Source organism: Malania oleifera, chromosome 5 (assembly GCF_029873635.1).
Source record: "Malania oleifera isolate guangnan ecotype guangnan chromosome 5, ASM2987363v1, whole genome shotgun sequence".
Classification (NCBI taxonomy): Eukaryota; Viridiplantae; Streptophyta; class Magnoliopsida; order Santalales; family Ximeniaceae; genus Malania; species Malania oleifera.
The window spans coordinates 53,870,289-53,885,729 of record NC_080421.1 but is presented as its reverse complement, the minus strand read 5'-3'; the positions used below and the strand labels follow the sequence as shown (position 1 = coordinate 53,885,729).

The window sequence follows — 15,441 nt, the reverse complement described above, 5'->3', positions numbered from 1 at the left end:
CATCAACTTCATCAATTTGTTGTGATTGCATCAAGTTCCCACGCAATTCATTTTTTATTTGATCCATTCTTTCTATTTTTTTGGCCTTAGCTGTTGTTTTTCTTTCTAAAACAATTCTCATTTCCTGCTTAACTTCTGGAGGTACTTTGTCGCAGAATTTTATATTATGCTACGGGTCGTAATTTGCTAGGTGCATTTTTAATCTTGTTGCACCACCACTTTTCATCTGTATTCCGCAGTATTTGCAAATAAATCCATTCTTGACATTGGGCATCAGGTATCCATGTTCCCATGCTGGATCTTGTTTTCTTCCTTCAGACATTTTTGTAGATAATTTTACTTTCCTACAAGGTAACAATGAATCAAAAATTAGGTGTTAAATTAGTCAACAATTTTAAAAGAAAATTATTTGAGATGTTTTATTATCAATATAATCTCAATAAATAAGATAAACATTAAAATATTAAATTAAATTTACAAAATTTAATGATAATGTACAAAATTACCAATAAATTATGGAAATTAAATTAGTCAAATAAATGAAATAATTTAAACTATATTAATCTAATAAGTACTTTAATTTATTTAATTACTAGGCTATATTGATTAAATGTTAAATTACTCCAAATTTGTAAAAAAAAAAAAATTATTTGGATGTTACTCTATAATTTTAAAATAAAAATATTTCGATGCTAAATAAAGATAAATTAATTAATAAGAGAAATATTAAATTATTAAATTAAAATTAAAAAATTAATGATAATTTTTAGAAAATTATTATTAAGTAATAAATTTTTAAAATGAATATATTTAAATAAATGAAATAATTTATTAATTTATACTATAATAAGACAATAATAGTAAATTATTCTAATTTTATTTAATTATTAAATTTACTAGTTATTAACTAATTATTTATTATACATTTATACTAACTTATTATTTAATATACTAGTAAAGTAGTAAGTAGTAACTAGTAAGTTAGTAACATTAACTAAGGGGTAAATAGTAAATGGGAGAGGAGGGCATTGCTGTAAATATATTGGGGGCAAGGGGGATTTTGAGTAAATGAAAAAACTTAAGAGTTAAGACATCTTATTTAAAATATAAACCAGCCTTTAGGCAGCCCTTTTATTTTGTGGAGCAGCTGCTGCTCATGGAGGGAGGGGCGACAGAGGCTCCAGACTCTCATCCCTCGTTTCTCGTCTCTCTTCTCTCGGTTTCTTGCTCGCAGCTCTGCGAGAGCCTCGGCAAAAAGGAAGATTGCAGGCTGGAGTTCTTGCGGCTGGCTGCGACTATGTGTGATGCCGACAATGATGGAGGTGGAGGGTGAAGCCGAAGGCTAGAGGCAGAGGCTCGAAGGGCTGGCAGGAGGGGATTCGAAGGCTAGGGCTTTTCGGAGTTCGAACTTCAAAGGTGGAGGCAGGAGGCAGCAGAAATTTGGAATCTAGGGTTTTTTTTTTTTTAAGTTTGAAGATGGAAGAAGAAGAAGAAGGCTTTTGAGAGTTTGAGCTTGAGGTATGTATTCGAATGCATGTTAATTTATAGAAATAATTTGTGTAGTGGTCGGTGGAATTATTTGGTTGTATAATGGATCTGCAGAGTGCAAAGTATCTCTGCGAGATTTTTTTTTTCACTGTATAAGCTCACTAGTTTCACAACGTGCACAATCACGTGGGAAAAGGCAAAAAAAAAAATCTGAGAATACTCAGAATAGTGCTGAAATTCCTCCCTCCAATTTAAATTTTTTTTTTTTCCACATGATTTCCAGGAAATTTCGGAAGAACGGCCGAAATTTTCGAAATTTCAGTCGAATTTTTTCAAAATCGAATCTCTCTCTCAATTTCCTTTTGGGATCCCTCGAAATTCGAAATTTCGGTCAAAATTTCGACATTTCGACCAAAATTTAAGTCCTTGCCACCAATCGACAGGGGCTGTAGGGATATGTAAGAAGGTACTCAGGAACTATCCAGTTTATATTCAGGGGAAGTATTTATCAATTAATTTGGTGGTTTTAGATATGCCATCCGCCATCCAGGTGAGGAGATTGTTGCTAGAAGGCTGTCAGGGATATTTGGCCAGTGTGAAAGAGGTGTTGGAAGGGGAGTTGAGGTTAAAGGATATCCTGATAGTGAGAGATTTTTCAGATGTTTTTCCCGAGGATTTTCTAGGACTACCTCCTGATCGTGAGGTAGGGTTTGCTATTGACCTGGTTCTGGGGACAACACCGATTTTGAAAGCGCCATATAGAATGGCACCGGCAGAATTGAAAGAATTGAAGGAACAGTTGCAGGAACTATTTGATAAAGGGATTATTCGATCCAGCGTGTCGCCCCAAGGAGCACCGGTATTGTTTGTGAAGAAGAAAGATGGGTCAATGAGAATGTGCATCGATTACAGAGAAATTAATAAAATGACTATTAAGAATAAGTACCCACTTCCCCACATCAATTTTGATCGGTTATAGGGGACATAGATTTTCTCGAAGATAGATCTGCGATCGGGGTACCATCAAGTAAAGGTCAGAGCCGAGGATGTTCTAAAGACAACATTCAGGACTCAGTATGACCACTACGAATTCTTAGTTATGCCGTTTGGACTGACAAATGCTCCTGCAGTGTTTATGGATTTGATGAACCGGGTATTCCACCAGTATTTAGATCAGTTCGTAGTGGTGTTTATCAACGACATACTAGTGTATTCGAAGAGCCCAGAGAAGCACGAGGAACATCTGAGGATAGTGCTTCAGGTGCCAAGGGAAAGAAAACTGTATGCAAAACTCAAGAAGTGCAAGTTCTGGCTAGAACAGGTTACTGTCCTTGGACGCGTGGTATCCAAGGGTGGTATTTCAATAGATCCGAACAAGATTGAGGCGGTAGTAGGTTGGGTGCAACCGAAGAATGTGCAGGAAATTAGAAGTTTACTGTTATTGGTTGGTTACTACCGCAAGTTTGTTGAGGATTTTTCTAAATTGTCGGGTCCGTTGACTAAATTGACCAGGAAAGGAGTGAAATTCGAGTGGACTGATGAATGTGAGCGGAGTTTCCAGGAGTTGAAGCAACGACTCATCACTGCACCGGTGTTGACAATTATTTCAGATGAAGAGGGTTTCATAATTTATAGTGATGCGTCACATAAAGGACTCAGCTGTGTTCTGATGCAGCATGGGAGAGTTATAGCATATGCCTCATGACAGTTGAAAAAATATGAGAAGAATTACCCTACCCATGATCTGAAGTTGGCAGCAGTGGTCTATGCATTAAAGATTTGGAGACATTATCTCTATGGGGGTAAGTGTGAGATTTTTACCGATCACAATAGTCTGAAGTATTTCTTCACGCAGAAAGAATTAAACATGAGGCAGAGGAGATGGTTACAACTAATAAAAGATTATGGTTGCACCATCAGTTATCACCCAGGAAAGGATAATGTGGTAGCTGATACTTTGAGTCGAAAATCAGTGGGAGCATCAGTATCTGCAGTGGTGATGCAGCATCCGATTCAGATGGATTTGGAAAGGATTGGGGTGGAACTTGTAAAGGGCGATCATCAGGCATTTATTTCCAATCTTGTATTGCAACCAAGGTCTTAAATTTCGATTTCGACTCAAATTTCGAAGCTCCAAAAGTACAAAATTTCGATTTAGATGTTAATTTCAATTTCGATTTGAAAAAATAACGGAAATTAGTAGTAAAGCATGGAATTCTTTATGAAACTTTAGAAATGGTTAACAAACATAATAATATAAGTTTTAGGACTAATATATTACAAATTAAATACATCTTTGTTTTGTATGAGGTGGAAAAGTTGTAAAATAATATGTGTATCAAACACATTTGTAAGATAATGCACATTAAACATATTCAGTTAATACAAATGAAATTCATAAATAATTTAAATATTATTTCTTATACAAATAATGATAATGTAGACATGAATGGCAAAATAAAATGTTACTGTAAGTTTATTTTTTCTTATAATTTCAAAGAACTTATAATAATCTTTTGTTTCAATAAAAATAAATTAAAAGAGAAATTTCACTTCACTCTTAAATCTCTCATTTAAATTCTGATAAAATTTCATTGTATAGTTAAAATTTTGACAAATTTCGAGATTTCGATAAATTTCGGATGATTCATTGAGATTTCGATGGAAATTATGCAAGATGGAAATCGACTACCATTTCGATTTCGAGGGTGATGGAAATAAGATATTTCAACAGAAATTTCGACAAATTCGTGGAAATTTAAGACCATGATTGCAACCGACTTTACGGGAAAGAATTAAAGCGGCTCAAGGGGGTGATGTAGAGTTAGTAGAGCTTATGGAAAAAGTACAGGATGGTCAGGAGGCAGATTTTAGTATCTCAGATGATGGAGCCTTGAGGTTCCATACCAGGCTGTGTGTACCTGCTGACCCTGAGATTAAGAAAGTGATTCCGGAGGAAGCGCATCAATCCCTGTATATGGTACATCCTGGTAGTACTAAAATGTATAGGGATCTTCAGGAGTCCTTTTGGTGGAGCGGTATGAAAAGAGAGATCGTCGAGTTTGTAAATCAGTGTTTAACATGCCAGCAAGTGAAAGCTGAGCATTGGAGACCGGCAGGATCATTGCAGCCACTCTACATCTCTGAATGAAAATGGGAACATATAGCAATGAATTTTGTTACAGGATTACTACCGGCACTACATGGAAAGGACGCCATTTGGGTAGTTGTAGATCGACTTACAAAGACTGCCCATTTTCTACCTATTAGAGTAAACTACTTGTTAAACAGACTGACAGAACTATATATACAGGAGATAGTTAGAATGCATGGCGTGCCAGTGTCCATAGTTTCAGACTGAAGCCCACGATTTACATCTCAGTTTTGGAGGAGTTTGCAGAGGGTCATGGGTTCTCAGTTGTCGTTCAGCACAACATTTCATCCTCAAACAGATGGCCAAATGGAGAGAATGATACAGATACTGGAAGATATGTTGCGAGCTTGTGTGCTGGACTTCGGAGGTAGTTGGATAAAGTTTTTGTCATTGGTTGAATTTGCATATAATAACAGCTATCAGGCCAACATTGGGATGGCACCATATGAGGCGCTATATGGCAGGAGGTGTTGATCCCCGTTATATTGGGATGAGATTGGGGAAAGACAGATATTGGGGCCAGAGCTAATACAGAAGACTCATGATAAAGTCATACTCATCAAAGACAGGATTAGAACAGCACGAAATCAGCAGAAGAGTTATGCAGATACTCGCTGACGAGAGTTAGAGTTTAACGCAGGGGATCATGTGTTTCTGAAGGTGGCACCGTTGAAAGGAGTTATGAGATTTGAGAGGAAGGGTAAGCTGAACCCTAGGTATATTGGACCATTTGAGATTCTGGAAAAAGTGGGACCAGTTGCCTACAGGTTGGCGTTACCGCCGGTTTTGATCAGAATCCATGACAAATTTCATGTTTCCATGTTGAGGAAATACGTCACAGATCCCTCCCATGTGATTAGTTATGAGGCACTAGAACTCGGTGATACCTTATCTTATGAAGAAGTATCAGTGCAGATTTTGGATCGGAAAGAGCAGGAGCTACGCATGAAAAGCATTCCACTTGTAAAAGTATTATGGCGCAGTCATACAGTAGAGGAAGCTTCCTGGGAATTAGAGGAACAGATGCGCCAAAGATACCCACACCTGTTCAGTGGAACTCAGGGTTGAGGATTTGTATTTTGATTTGAATAGTGTAGTATAGGATAGGTAGTGTTTGATTTTGTTATGAATGGTTTGAGGAGAAATTTATTTAGATTATTGTAATCTCCTAGGACTGTAAATGTAACCACGGTATTCCTCCGCCATAAGTGAGGGTTATTAATAAAATTGGGATGTTTTCTGTAAGGATGAAAATGTGATGAATAACAATTTTGAGGACAGAATTTTAAGAGGGCAAAATGTAGAGACCCGGAAAATTTGATTAATGAAGTAATAAAAGGAAAGAAAAGAAAGAGAGAGGAAAAGAATAAGAAAAAGGAAGGAAATTTAAAAGGGAGAACAACAGGGATTCGTCGATGAACCCAGGGTCTTCGTCGACGAATGTCCCGTAGGTTTCATCGACACATGTCTCGTTGACAAGAAGGTACCGAGAGTTTGGGAATTTCAGGAAATTTCAGGTTCATCGACGAACTAGCCTCCTCGTCGACAAAGTGCTTTCATGGGTTCGTCAACGAATCACTTGAACTCGTTGACGAACACCGGCCTATAAATAGCTTTTCTATCATTTTCAGCGAGATATTTTCTCTCTCTCTCTCTCTTCGATTCCGGCTTCGTTATAGCCCCGATTGACGATCGAAAACTGCCACGAAGTTCATGGGGAGATTCTCTACAACTTAGCCAGAGTAGATTTTTAGTTTAGAGTTCCGAGGCACTATCCCAAAATCAGGGTAAGTGAAGTATTTTAATGTTTAATAGGCTATTTGGAGTATTCGAAACCTAGGAAGCGTTAAACAGAAATTGTTTTGGGAAATGAGTTGTTTAACTAAAGAAAATGTGATTTTTAGGGTTTTGAATTTTGGATGCTACGGGTGTAGGATTTGGGTGTTTACGAGCCTCTCAGTAAGCCAGGTAAAGGGAATAAATTATAACAGGTATTTTGAGAATTATTGGTTGAATTAATAAGTGAAAATGTGAGTATGGTATTTTGCCTAGAATTATTATGTTAAGAATATCAGATAAAAATTTGTGTGGCATATGATTGTTCTGGAAATGTGTTTGAAATTGAGTGTGTGTTTTGCACTGAGAATAATAATCCATGATATATGTATATATATATATATATATATTGAAAGGCTTTATGCAGAAATAGAAATAATGGAAACCAATTATGTTTTATATACTAAACTGGGATAATATAAGAATGGTTTTATTGAGAAACATTGAAAAGTGAGATGTACTGAAGAGTATCTTATGAGAAATGATGAAATATGAAATATGGAAATGCTTTACTAAGAAATGTTGAATAACGTGAAATGATATATATATATATATATATATGTTATTATGACATGAAATGTGTATTGAAATGATAAAAATATTAGTAATACGATGAGATGAATTGCAAATGCTGAAAATGAAAATATTGCAATGTGAATTCTGTAATGTAAATCTTGAAATGTGAATATCGAGATGGGAATACTGAATTATGAAAACCAAAATGAGAATACTGAAATGTGAACATTGCAATGTGAATGATGAATGGTGATTGTGAATAATGCAATATGAATAATGAATTGTGAATACAGAAATGTGAAATGTGAATGATGAAATGTGGGAAATATTTTCAGGGCAGTATAACCTCGACCATAGGGTGAAGCATGGCGTGGAAAAAATATTTTCAGGGTAGTATAACCTCGACCATGGGGTGAAGCATGACGTGAAGAATATCTTCACAGGCAGTATAACCTCGACCATGGGGTGAAACATTGCGTGGAAAAATATTTTCAGGGTAGTATAACCTCGACCATGGGGTGAAGCATGGCGTGAAGAATATCTTCAAAGTAGTATAACCTCGACCATGGGGTGAAGCATGGCGTGAAGAATATCTTCAAGGTAGTATAACCTCTATGGGGTGAAGCATGGTGTGAAGAATATCTTCAAAGTAGCATAACCTCGACCATGGGGTGACACATGGCATAGAAAGAATATTCTCAGGGCAGCCATGAGTTATAGACCCAGATGTATTAGTTCCCGAGGACACTCATGTGCTAGATGATGAAATAAAATTGAAAGTGAAAAGAAAGAGCGTGAGTTTAATAACATAGATAAATAAGGCGAAATAAAATCTGCGCCTGAGGACTTACTGAGTAAGGTGAGTGCCCTGAAAAGTATCAGTTGTAGCCGTACCCAAATTAATCGGGCAGAGTTACAAACGATATCAGAGCATATGGGAACTACATGTATGGGCGTGTAATCTCTCCTATCCTCAGGAACTTTCTCTAGTAAATATAGGTTACATGTAAATGAGATGAAAGAAGGGAATAAAGCTTATAAAAGCTTGTGTTTTATATCTATATGATTATGAGAATGATTGGTGCATTTTGTCAAATGGTATTATCATTGAAATGTATATGTGTATTATGATATAATGAAACTCATACTGCCACACACTGTAAATAATTTATTCCGTCTTACTGAGATGTGTCTCACCCAATTATCTAAATATTTCAAGGAACCGTGACAGGCCTGAAGATAGAGCTCCGATATCGTGGGGAGCTGATACCCCGATTAGACAGGGTGAGTGTTTTGAGCTAGGGATAGAGGATTCCCCTAAAGTTTTGATTAATTTTGAGAATGTGTTGGATATGTGTTTATATATATATATATATATGGATGTATAGTACTCTGGTTATTTGTATTCTGGATGATTTGTATATTTTGACTTCTACTAATAGGGTCGTTATATAAGTTTGACTAATTACCCGGTATCCCACTTCGGGTCGGGTTATGCTATAAGGTATCAGAGATTCTGACGTGGCCGATGTGTGATTTGAATATTTATTATTTATGGATGTTGAAAGTAAAAAAAAAAAAAAGTATGAAATCGAGATGTCACAGTACACTTGCAGATTGGGACAATCCGGCCAATGAGAAGGACTCAAACAAGATTAATAAGTAGGAAGACTGAACGAAGGAAGTAAGTGTAGTATGGTGTAGGCTCAAAAAAGGTGACATCAACAAAGACAAAGAATCCATGTAAAGTGGGGCTATAAAATCGATATCCTTTTTTAGTATAGGAATAACCCATAAAAATACACTTGATAGCATGGGGATCCAATTTATCCCTTCCTAGAATTAATTGATGAGCAAAGGAAACACAGCCAAATATACATGGAGGAAGGGAGAAAAAAGGAGCCTAAGAGAAGCTAATTGAATATGAGATTTTACCACCAAGGATAGAAGATGACATTTTATTGATGAGAAAGCAAGCGGAGAGCACAACATCACTCCAAGAAAAACTTTGGGGACATTCATTTGATAGAATAGGGTTTGAGTAACTTCAAGAATATGTATGTTTTCATGCCTTGCAACTCCATTTTGTTGTGGAGTGTGGGTACAAAAGGACTGATAGATCAAGCCAGAGTTTGTCATGTAGGTAGTGAATTGAGTACTGAAGTATTCCTTAGCATCATCACTACAAAGTATCTCAAATTGGCATATCAAGCTAAGTCCTTAATTGAAAACAGAAGGCACAAAAGATATTAAACAACTCAGAAAGATCTTTCATTGAATACAACCTAGTCATTCTAGAGTAGTTATCGACAAAAGTAACAAAGTATCAAAACCCCAATCTAGCCTCATGGAAATTCTTATTGATAGACCCTGCCCTTACTCCTACATTTGTTGATCCACAATCTAGACAACACATTCTCGGCCCTTCCCTAGAATTAGAGCTTGCATTTTGCTCGTTTTTTTAAAAAACTGTGACAAATATTAAAGAATCTTATCCATCCCCCTTGTCTTCTCCCTTCTGGTACACAAATCATTTGTATTACACCTTTGCTTGTAATCTTTTCCAAAGATAAGAAACGACCAAAGTTGTTGGCTATCAACCAAAGCATGATGAAGTGATTGCATGTTCTAAAAGTCAAACCCAGAGATCCTCTATTTTTTTTTAAATAGAAATACCTGAAACTATTCAAAAAGCTAACTCCTTTCCTCTCTTTTTAGAAAGGTATGAAAGGTTTAACTCCCATTCTTTTCTGAAAATTTAAGGAAACTCCCCATTGTTCGTAAACGAGAACCACTTCCATTCAGACAATAACCTTTCCAACTCAAAGCAAGCTCAACTTTTTAGCTTGTGAAGGATCTTCGCCTGCTGAAAACGTATCACCAATCAAAGTTCAAGGTTGCCTTCAACTACTCAAACAAATCACTATTCGATATTATCAATTGTGACTTCAAAATAGTGGTCAATGAGATGGTCAGCAGATGCTATGCATGTTGTCGTTCTTGTTGATGGTTGTTGGTAGAGGTCAAAAGAAACTCTAATGACCAAGGAAAAGTTGTCGTGAGAGACTTACGAAAAGCAATTGGTGGTCAGTGAGATGGTCAGTCAAACGCTATGTGTGCTGTCATTGGTGGAGATTGAACGAGCTCTGACAACCAAGGAAAAGTTGTCATAAGAGAGCGTGGGTGATTGGTAAGAAAGAGTTTTGGCAGTCGAAAAGGATTTTTGGTGGGTAAGAAAGAAGAGTTTGGTTTATGGGTTAGAGCAACAATGGAAAGAAGTTTCGTGTAATAAGGTTTAGGAAGAAGGTGAGAGAATAGGCTTGCCATGTTTGGTGTCTTGAAGATGGGAGACATTGGGAGAAGAGCATCACAAATGACTGCAACTTGAAGACGAAGCATCATGAACAAGCTCTGACGCCATGCCCGCATCTCTATTGCAAAAATTGCATAGTGCTATTTCAAATTCAAAGTGGCCTTTCCATCTAATAATTGAGTAAACATGAGAAGTTTTTGAAAACATCGAAGGGCACCATCATTGGCCAAATTGGAAAAGGGCAAAGAAACTTCAGAAAAAAAGGAAATAAAAAACCTAGGTAGTACATGATGAGCATAAAACTGTAAAACAGACTTCAAGCCGATTCTTTGTTATTTCTAAATTTTCTTCTATTTTCTGGTATTTCCCTGTATTTTTCTTGATTTTTTTGTTTTTGAGATTTACTTTAACTTTTTTGGGAAAAAAAAACACACACACACGCACACGCATGCACGCACGCACTTTTTAATTGGCTTCTATAATCTTTTTTTTTTTTTCCATTTTTATGATTTTTTTTTTAAATTTTTGAAACAAGAATTTAGGCAAACCTTGTCTACACCGAATTTAAAAAGCGTACAGGGGATCACATGGACCACCCCCCCCCCCCCCGGTGGTCTTCTTCTTCATGTGACACATTCTAGGGTTTTTCTATAATCCTAACTATGCTGCAGCTACAGCCGCCATGCTTACTCCACCACTGCCCTCCCTCACGAGCACTGCCGCTGCCCAGCTGCAACATCGGCAGCCTCTAGGTCAACTAAAAAGCTGCAGTCCAATCTCTCTCTTTCTCTCTCTCTCTCTGGAATTTTCTGCTGCACTCGCATAACCTCTGGTGGCCTTGTCACCTTCGCCAACCTTGGTCAGCCACAGCAAGACACCAGACCTATTGGAGGTCCAACAAACTGGTTTTCTGGCAGGGCCTCTCTCTCTCTCTCTCTTCGTTTCTATCTATTTTTTTCTAATCTGATTTCCTCCTAGTCTCACCCAAAAGAAAACTGATAATACTAAGGAAGAGAAGAAGAAGAAGAAGAAGAAGAAGAAGAAGAAGAAGAGGTAGAGATGTCGATATGTTACACAACTCTCCTATACCCACAAAAACCCAGCTTGCTCTTATTCATGAATTTCTCCTTCCCATACCTTCATTCATTTTCTTGACTCAGCAAGCAAAACCATAACCATAAAAAAAAAAAAGGAATAATGGATTATGTTATGCGTGGTCTATTTTTTCTTTAAACACATTCATGGATGAATCATGGAAACTCAAAGTTTTATCAACATGTAATCAAAATGCTCGAGTTTAACATGCAAATTTCAAATTAAAATTAAAAACACAAGAAAATCATATGAAAACAAACAAAAGAAAACGAAAATACTGTGCAAGGAGATGACCTCAAGCAAGAATAAGAAAACCATGCTTTTCCAAGCTGTAAGTCTCCCAAACTCCCAAGAAACTGAATGTGGGCCTCCTTTTAAAATCCAACATGAGTTTCCTCCCAAAAACTCTATTGTGCTACTTCTCTCCCCTTTGACCTCCTTTTATAGAGCCTTGGAAGCTAGAATTTCATCCCAACACCTCATTTTCCAAAAATGCCCTTGAAGACAAAAAGCTTCCTTCTTTGTCCCAAAGAGGTGTTTGGGAGTAATCATAGCCTTACTCTCAAAAGGAAAACAATAAATGGGCTAAGAATACCCCTCTATTCCAACAAGGGATGGTTCAAAGCGTAGATAAAGAGTGAAAGTGAAACACGAGCTTAACTTGAACCCAAAATATGCTTTCTGAAAGTTTAGAAGAAGACAGAAAACCTTCAATTAATTGTCTTCAATTCACCTTTCCAATCATTATTTGCTCAAGTAATCAAGAACCGCCGAATTTGACCAAATTGACCCCATATTTTCAAAAAAGATACCTTAAGACCCCTTAAGGGCTAAGGGTATTTGGGTAATTTTATCACCCAAGGATGAAAAAGGGCTTGGACCCCAAAAATATGAAAATGAAGCCCAAAATTAGAAAAATAAAGGGAGGGAACTCTATTTTAAGAGAGAGATGGATCTAAAAGCAAACCCAGTCAAAATGACCATTGACACAACATTATTAACACTATAATCATAGAAAACCTATTGAATTACAAGGAAATTTTGCAAGATGATCACAAGGTTTACAATGTCTCATGCTGATGTAGAATGTTTGGCAATTAAAAGGAACATATTCAAAATAAAATTTTGGGGAAAAAATGAGGGATTCTAGAATGGATGAGTGGAAACACATGAAATGAGAGAAAATGAGACAAGATGACATAGAAATAATTTAATATAATTTGGGCATGCACAATGAGAACAAATTATTTCAAATTAGAAAAATTAAGTAGGAGAATTGTCTTATAATTTCATTTAATTGTCAAAATTTGTCTTGAAATTTTCCCTCTCTTATCACCTTCAAGATAAAAATGGGGCCAATTGCCCTTTCATAGAATCCATGTCAAAATATCCACAAAAATTGCTCAAATTTGTGATAGTACAACATATTGTCCAAAATTAGCCCCTAAACAAAATCTCATCAATATTAAAAAGTTTAAGCTTCAAAACTCTCAAATTTGAAAACTCAAAACAATATCATTTTTGTAAAATCCAATGCAAAATTGTGAGTGTGGTAAAGTTAGAGATGAAGGAGAGAAGAAGAGAAAAAGAGAATAAAAGAAAGCAAGAGAAAAAAAAAGAGGCTGCGGTTTCCTCGAGCAATATTCAGCTCCATGCCTTCCCTCTTATATATTAACAATAAAAAGAATTTGAAAGACAAAAGTACCCCCAATTTACACCACATGACTACTAAAAATAGCCCCTCTTCTAACACTCTCCCTCAACTTGGAGCTGAATTAATATCACCTAACCCTAGCATCCCGAATAGAAATCTGATACTTAAGATTCTAGTTCTCAAAAAAGATAGATACATCTAATTTTATATAGCCAAAAGTAAATGAAACAATTCAAACATTATCTCAAATTGAATATTTAACCTAGGAACTCAACCATCGATGCCCAAGGATTGAATGACTCTCAACTAATTCAAAGCAAATGAAACTTTCAGTGAATTGATCAATGAAAATTGGGAAATTGGGTGCAAATTAAACCTTTAATTCATTAATTTTGTGAAAGAAACTTGTAAATTTGGTTCAAGCACGAGTGCAGGAACCATAGCCTTTATTTCATTGTTTTATGTACTTTTTTCCTCATGAGAGTCGTGAATCTTCTAAAACCACAAGTTCGTAACAGGACTAAGCAGTGTAAGTTGATTAAGGACCACTTTTTGAACCACAGGCTGCCAAAACTCAATCCAAACCACATTAGGGTAATGTTTAATTTTCCCACAAATAAAAAAAATAGTAGTATTTCAAGTATAATTAACCCTAAACAAACAAAAAGTACGATCTCACCTAGCCAATCAAATGCAATGGCATGATAATTCTTGGAGAGTACAGGAAGAACTTTGCGATAAGAGTATGCCTGTTGACAGCATCAAATGATATAGAAGTTAAATTTCAATACTATATTCTTACTATATTCTGACTCTAGCCCATCTCTATATTCTTTCTATAAAACAACAAAATGCTAACAACTAATTTGGACAAATCAAGAAGATACTTCAATTGAAAGGACCCAAGTACATGTGTCATAAGATTCATAAAAAAATAAATAAATAAATAGGTGTGCATGTGGACATTATAATGTCTATTATTTATCTTTAAGAAATTAAGCATTAGCATTACAAAATCTGCTAAGTATATGTGGAGACAAATATAGTTAAGATTTAAAGGTCAGCATTTTACACAGCTTAAATCACCATGGAAACTCCACAATCGAGAATAACTAGACAAAGAAGAAGGCAAACTTTGGAAATTAAAAGGGAAAGACCTCAAATGTAAGTTTAATGACACATAAAAACAAAAATTTAGTTGAAACTACAAAGGCTTGCCCCTTCAGATTACAATGTAATTTTAATTACCACACCATTTGGACCCTTTAGCAAATTAAATTGATGGAGCACATGAAGAAAATATGTGTAAAATATGATTAGGAGCCATCAACGCACAAGAAAGCAGGCAAATTGACCAACCAAGACAAAAAATGAGAGAAGTCACCAAGAAGAGCTTAGAGGGTTTAAAGGGGCAATAAACAGTTATTGCTCATTTCAAAAAACTAACCTCCTTAAATAATACAGCCTACAAGTATACAGGAGAACGAAATTATGAAGAAAAAACCCTTACTAATCAAATTTCCTTAGATGTACAAATGAAAAAAAAAAAAAAAACCCCTGTATAACATGATCCTAACAAATTAGCTAACCTGAAACTAGTGGGCATCATACTAAAGATCCTTAACCCAATTCTTCTAAATCTACCTCCATTGAGCGGATTCTAAACGCAATATCAGTTAATGGAAAGAGATTAGGGGTAATTTCAACACTTAGAGAGAGAAGAAAACATAAGAGAGAATAATGATTTGTTGAGACATGGAACCTCAAGGCTTGCTTAATTAAGGTTCAGATATAATTTTTTTTATTCGAAAACACGTGATACAAAATAATATACAAAATTCATGTTTGGAAGTGTTTTGAAAAAAAAAATGTTTTCAAAAACATAAAACACCTTGAAAAGATACAAGTTTTCAAGAAACAATATTAAGGTGTTTACTTTGTCTTTCGATACAATTTTCTAGATGCAATGAAGACATGGTATAAACCATTTTTTAGTAATAGTAACAATGATAATAATAATAACACTAATAATTACTATTTTTTTATTATTTTATTAACAAATTGTCAATTGGATCAACCTTAACCAAATGCAGTTCCAAAATTTTCATTTTTGAGAACAATTTTAAAAACAACTAACCAAACAAGTTTTTTAGTATAAAAGAGACATGATACAATCCCTAGTTTTCATTTTCAAAAAAGACATGGTATCAAACGTAGATCCCGACTGAAAGCGTGGTGATGATTGATGACACATACCGGGGACGACATAACCCAGTTGGATGGGTGGAACCCACTATCTTGTGCCTTCTTAAGGGCAGAAGATAACCCAAAACTGAGGTTCTTAGGGTGGGGAGGAGTCGAAGTCGCTTTGGACCTCCATTGGTT

The 15,441-nt window shown here is 35.7% G+C and overlaps 1 protein-coding gene across 2 annotated transcripts in view; it reads right to left on the bottom strand.

The window, feature by feature from the left end:
* LOC131156267 (uncharacterized) overlaps positions 1-15,441 on the bottom strand; it is a 121,279-nt gene that overhangs the window by 88,894 nt on the left and 16,944 nt on the right. For both annotated transcript variants that reach the window (XM_058109809.1, XM_058109808.1), the window contains exon 6: positions 13,736-13,805. In XM_058109809.1, coding sequence (XP_057965792.1) covers positions 13,736-13,805 — 70 coding nt within the window. The remainder of the gene's footprint in view (positions 1-13,735; positions 13,806-15,441) is intronic.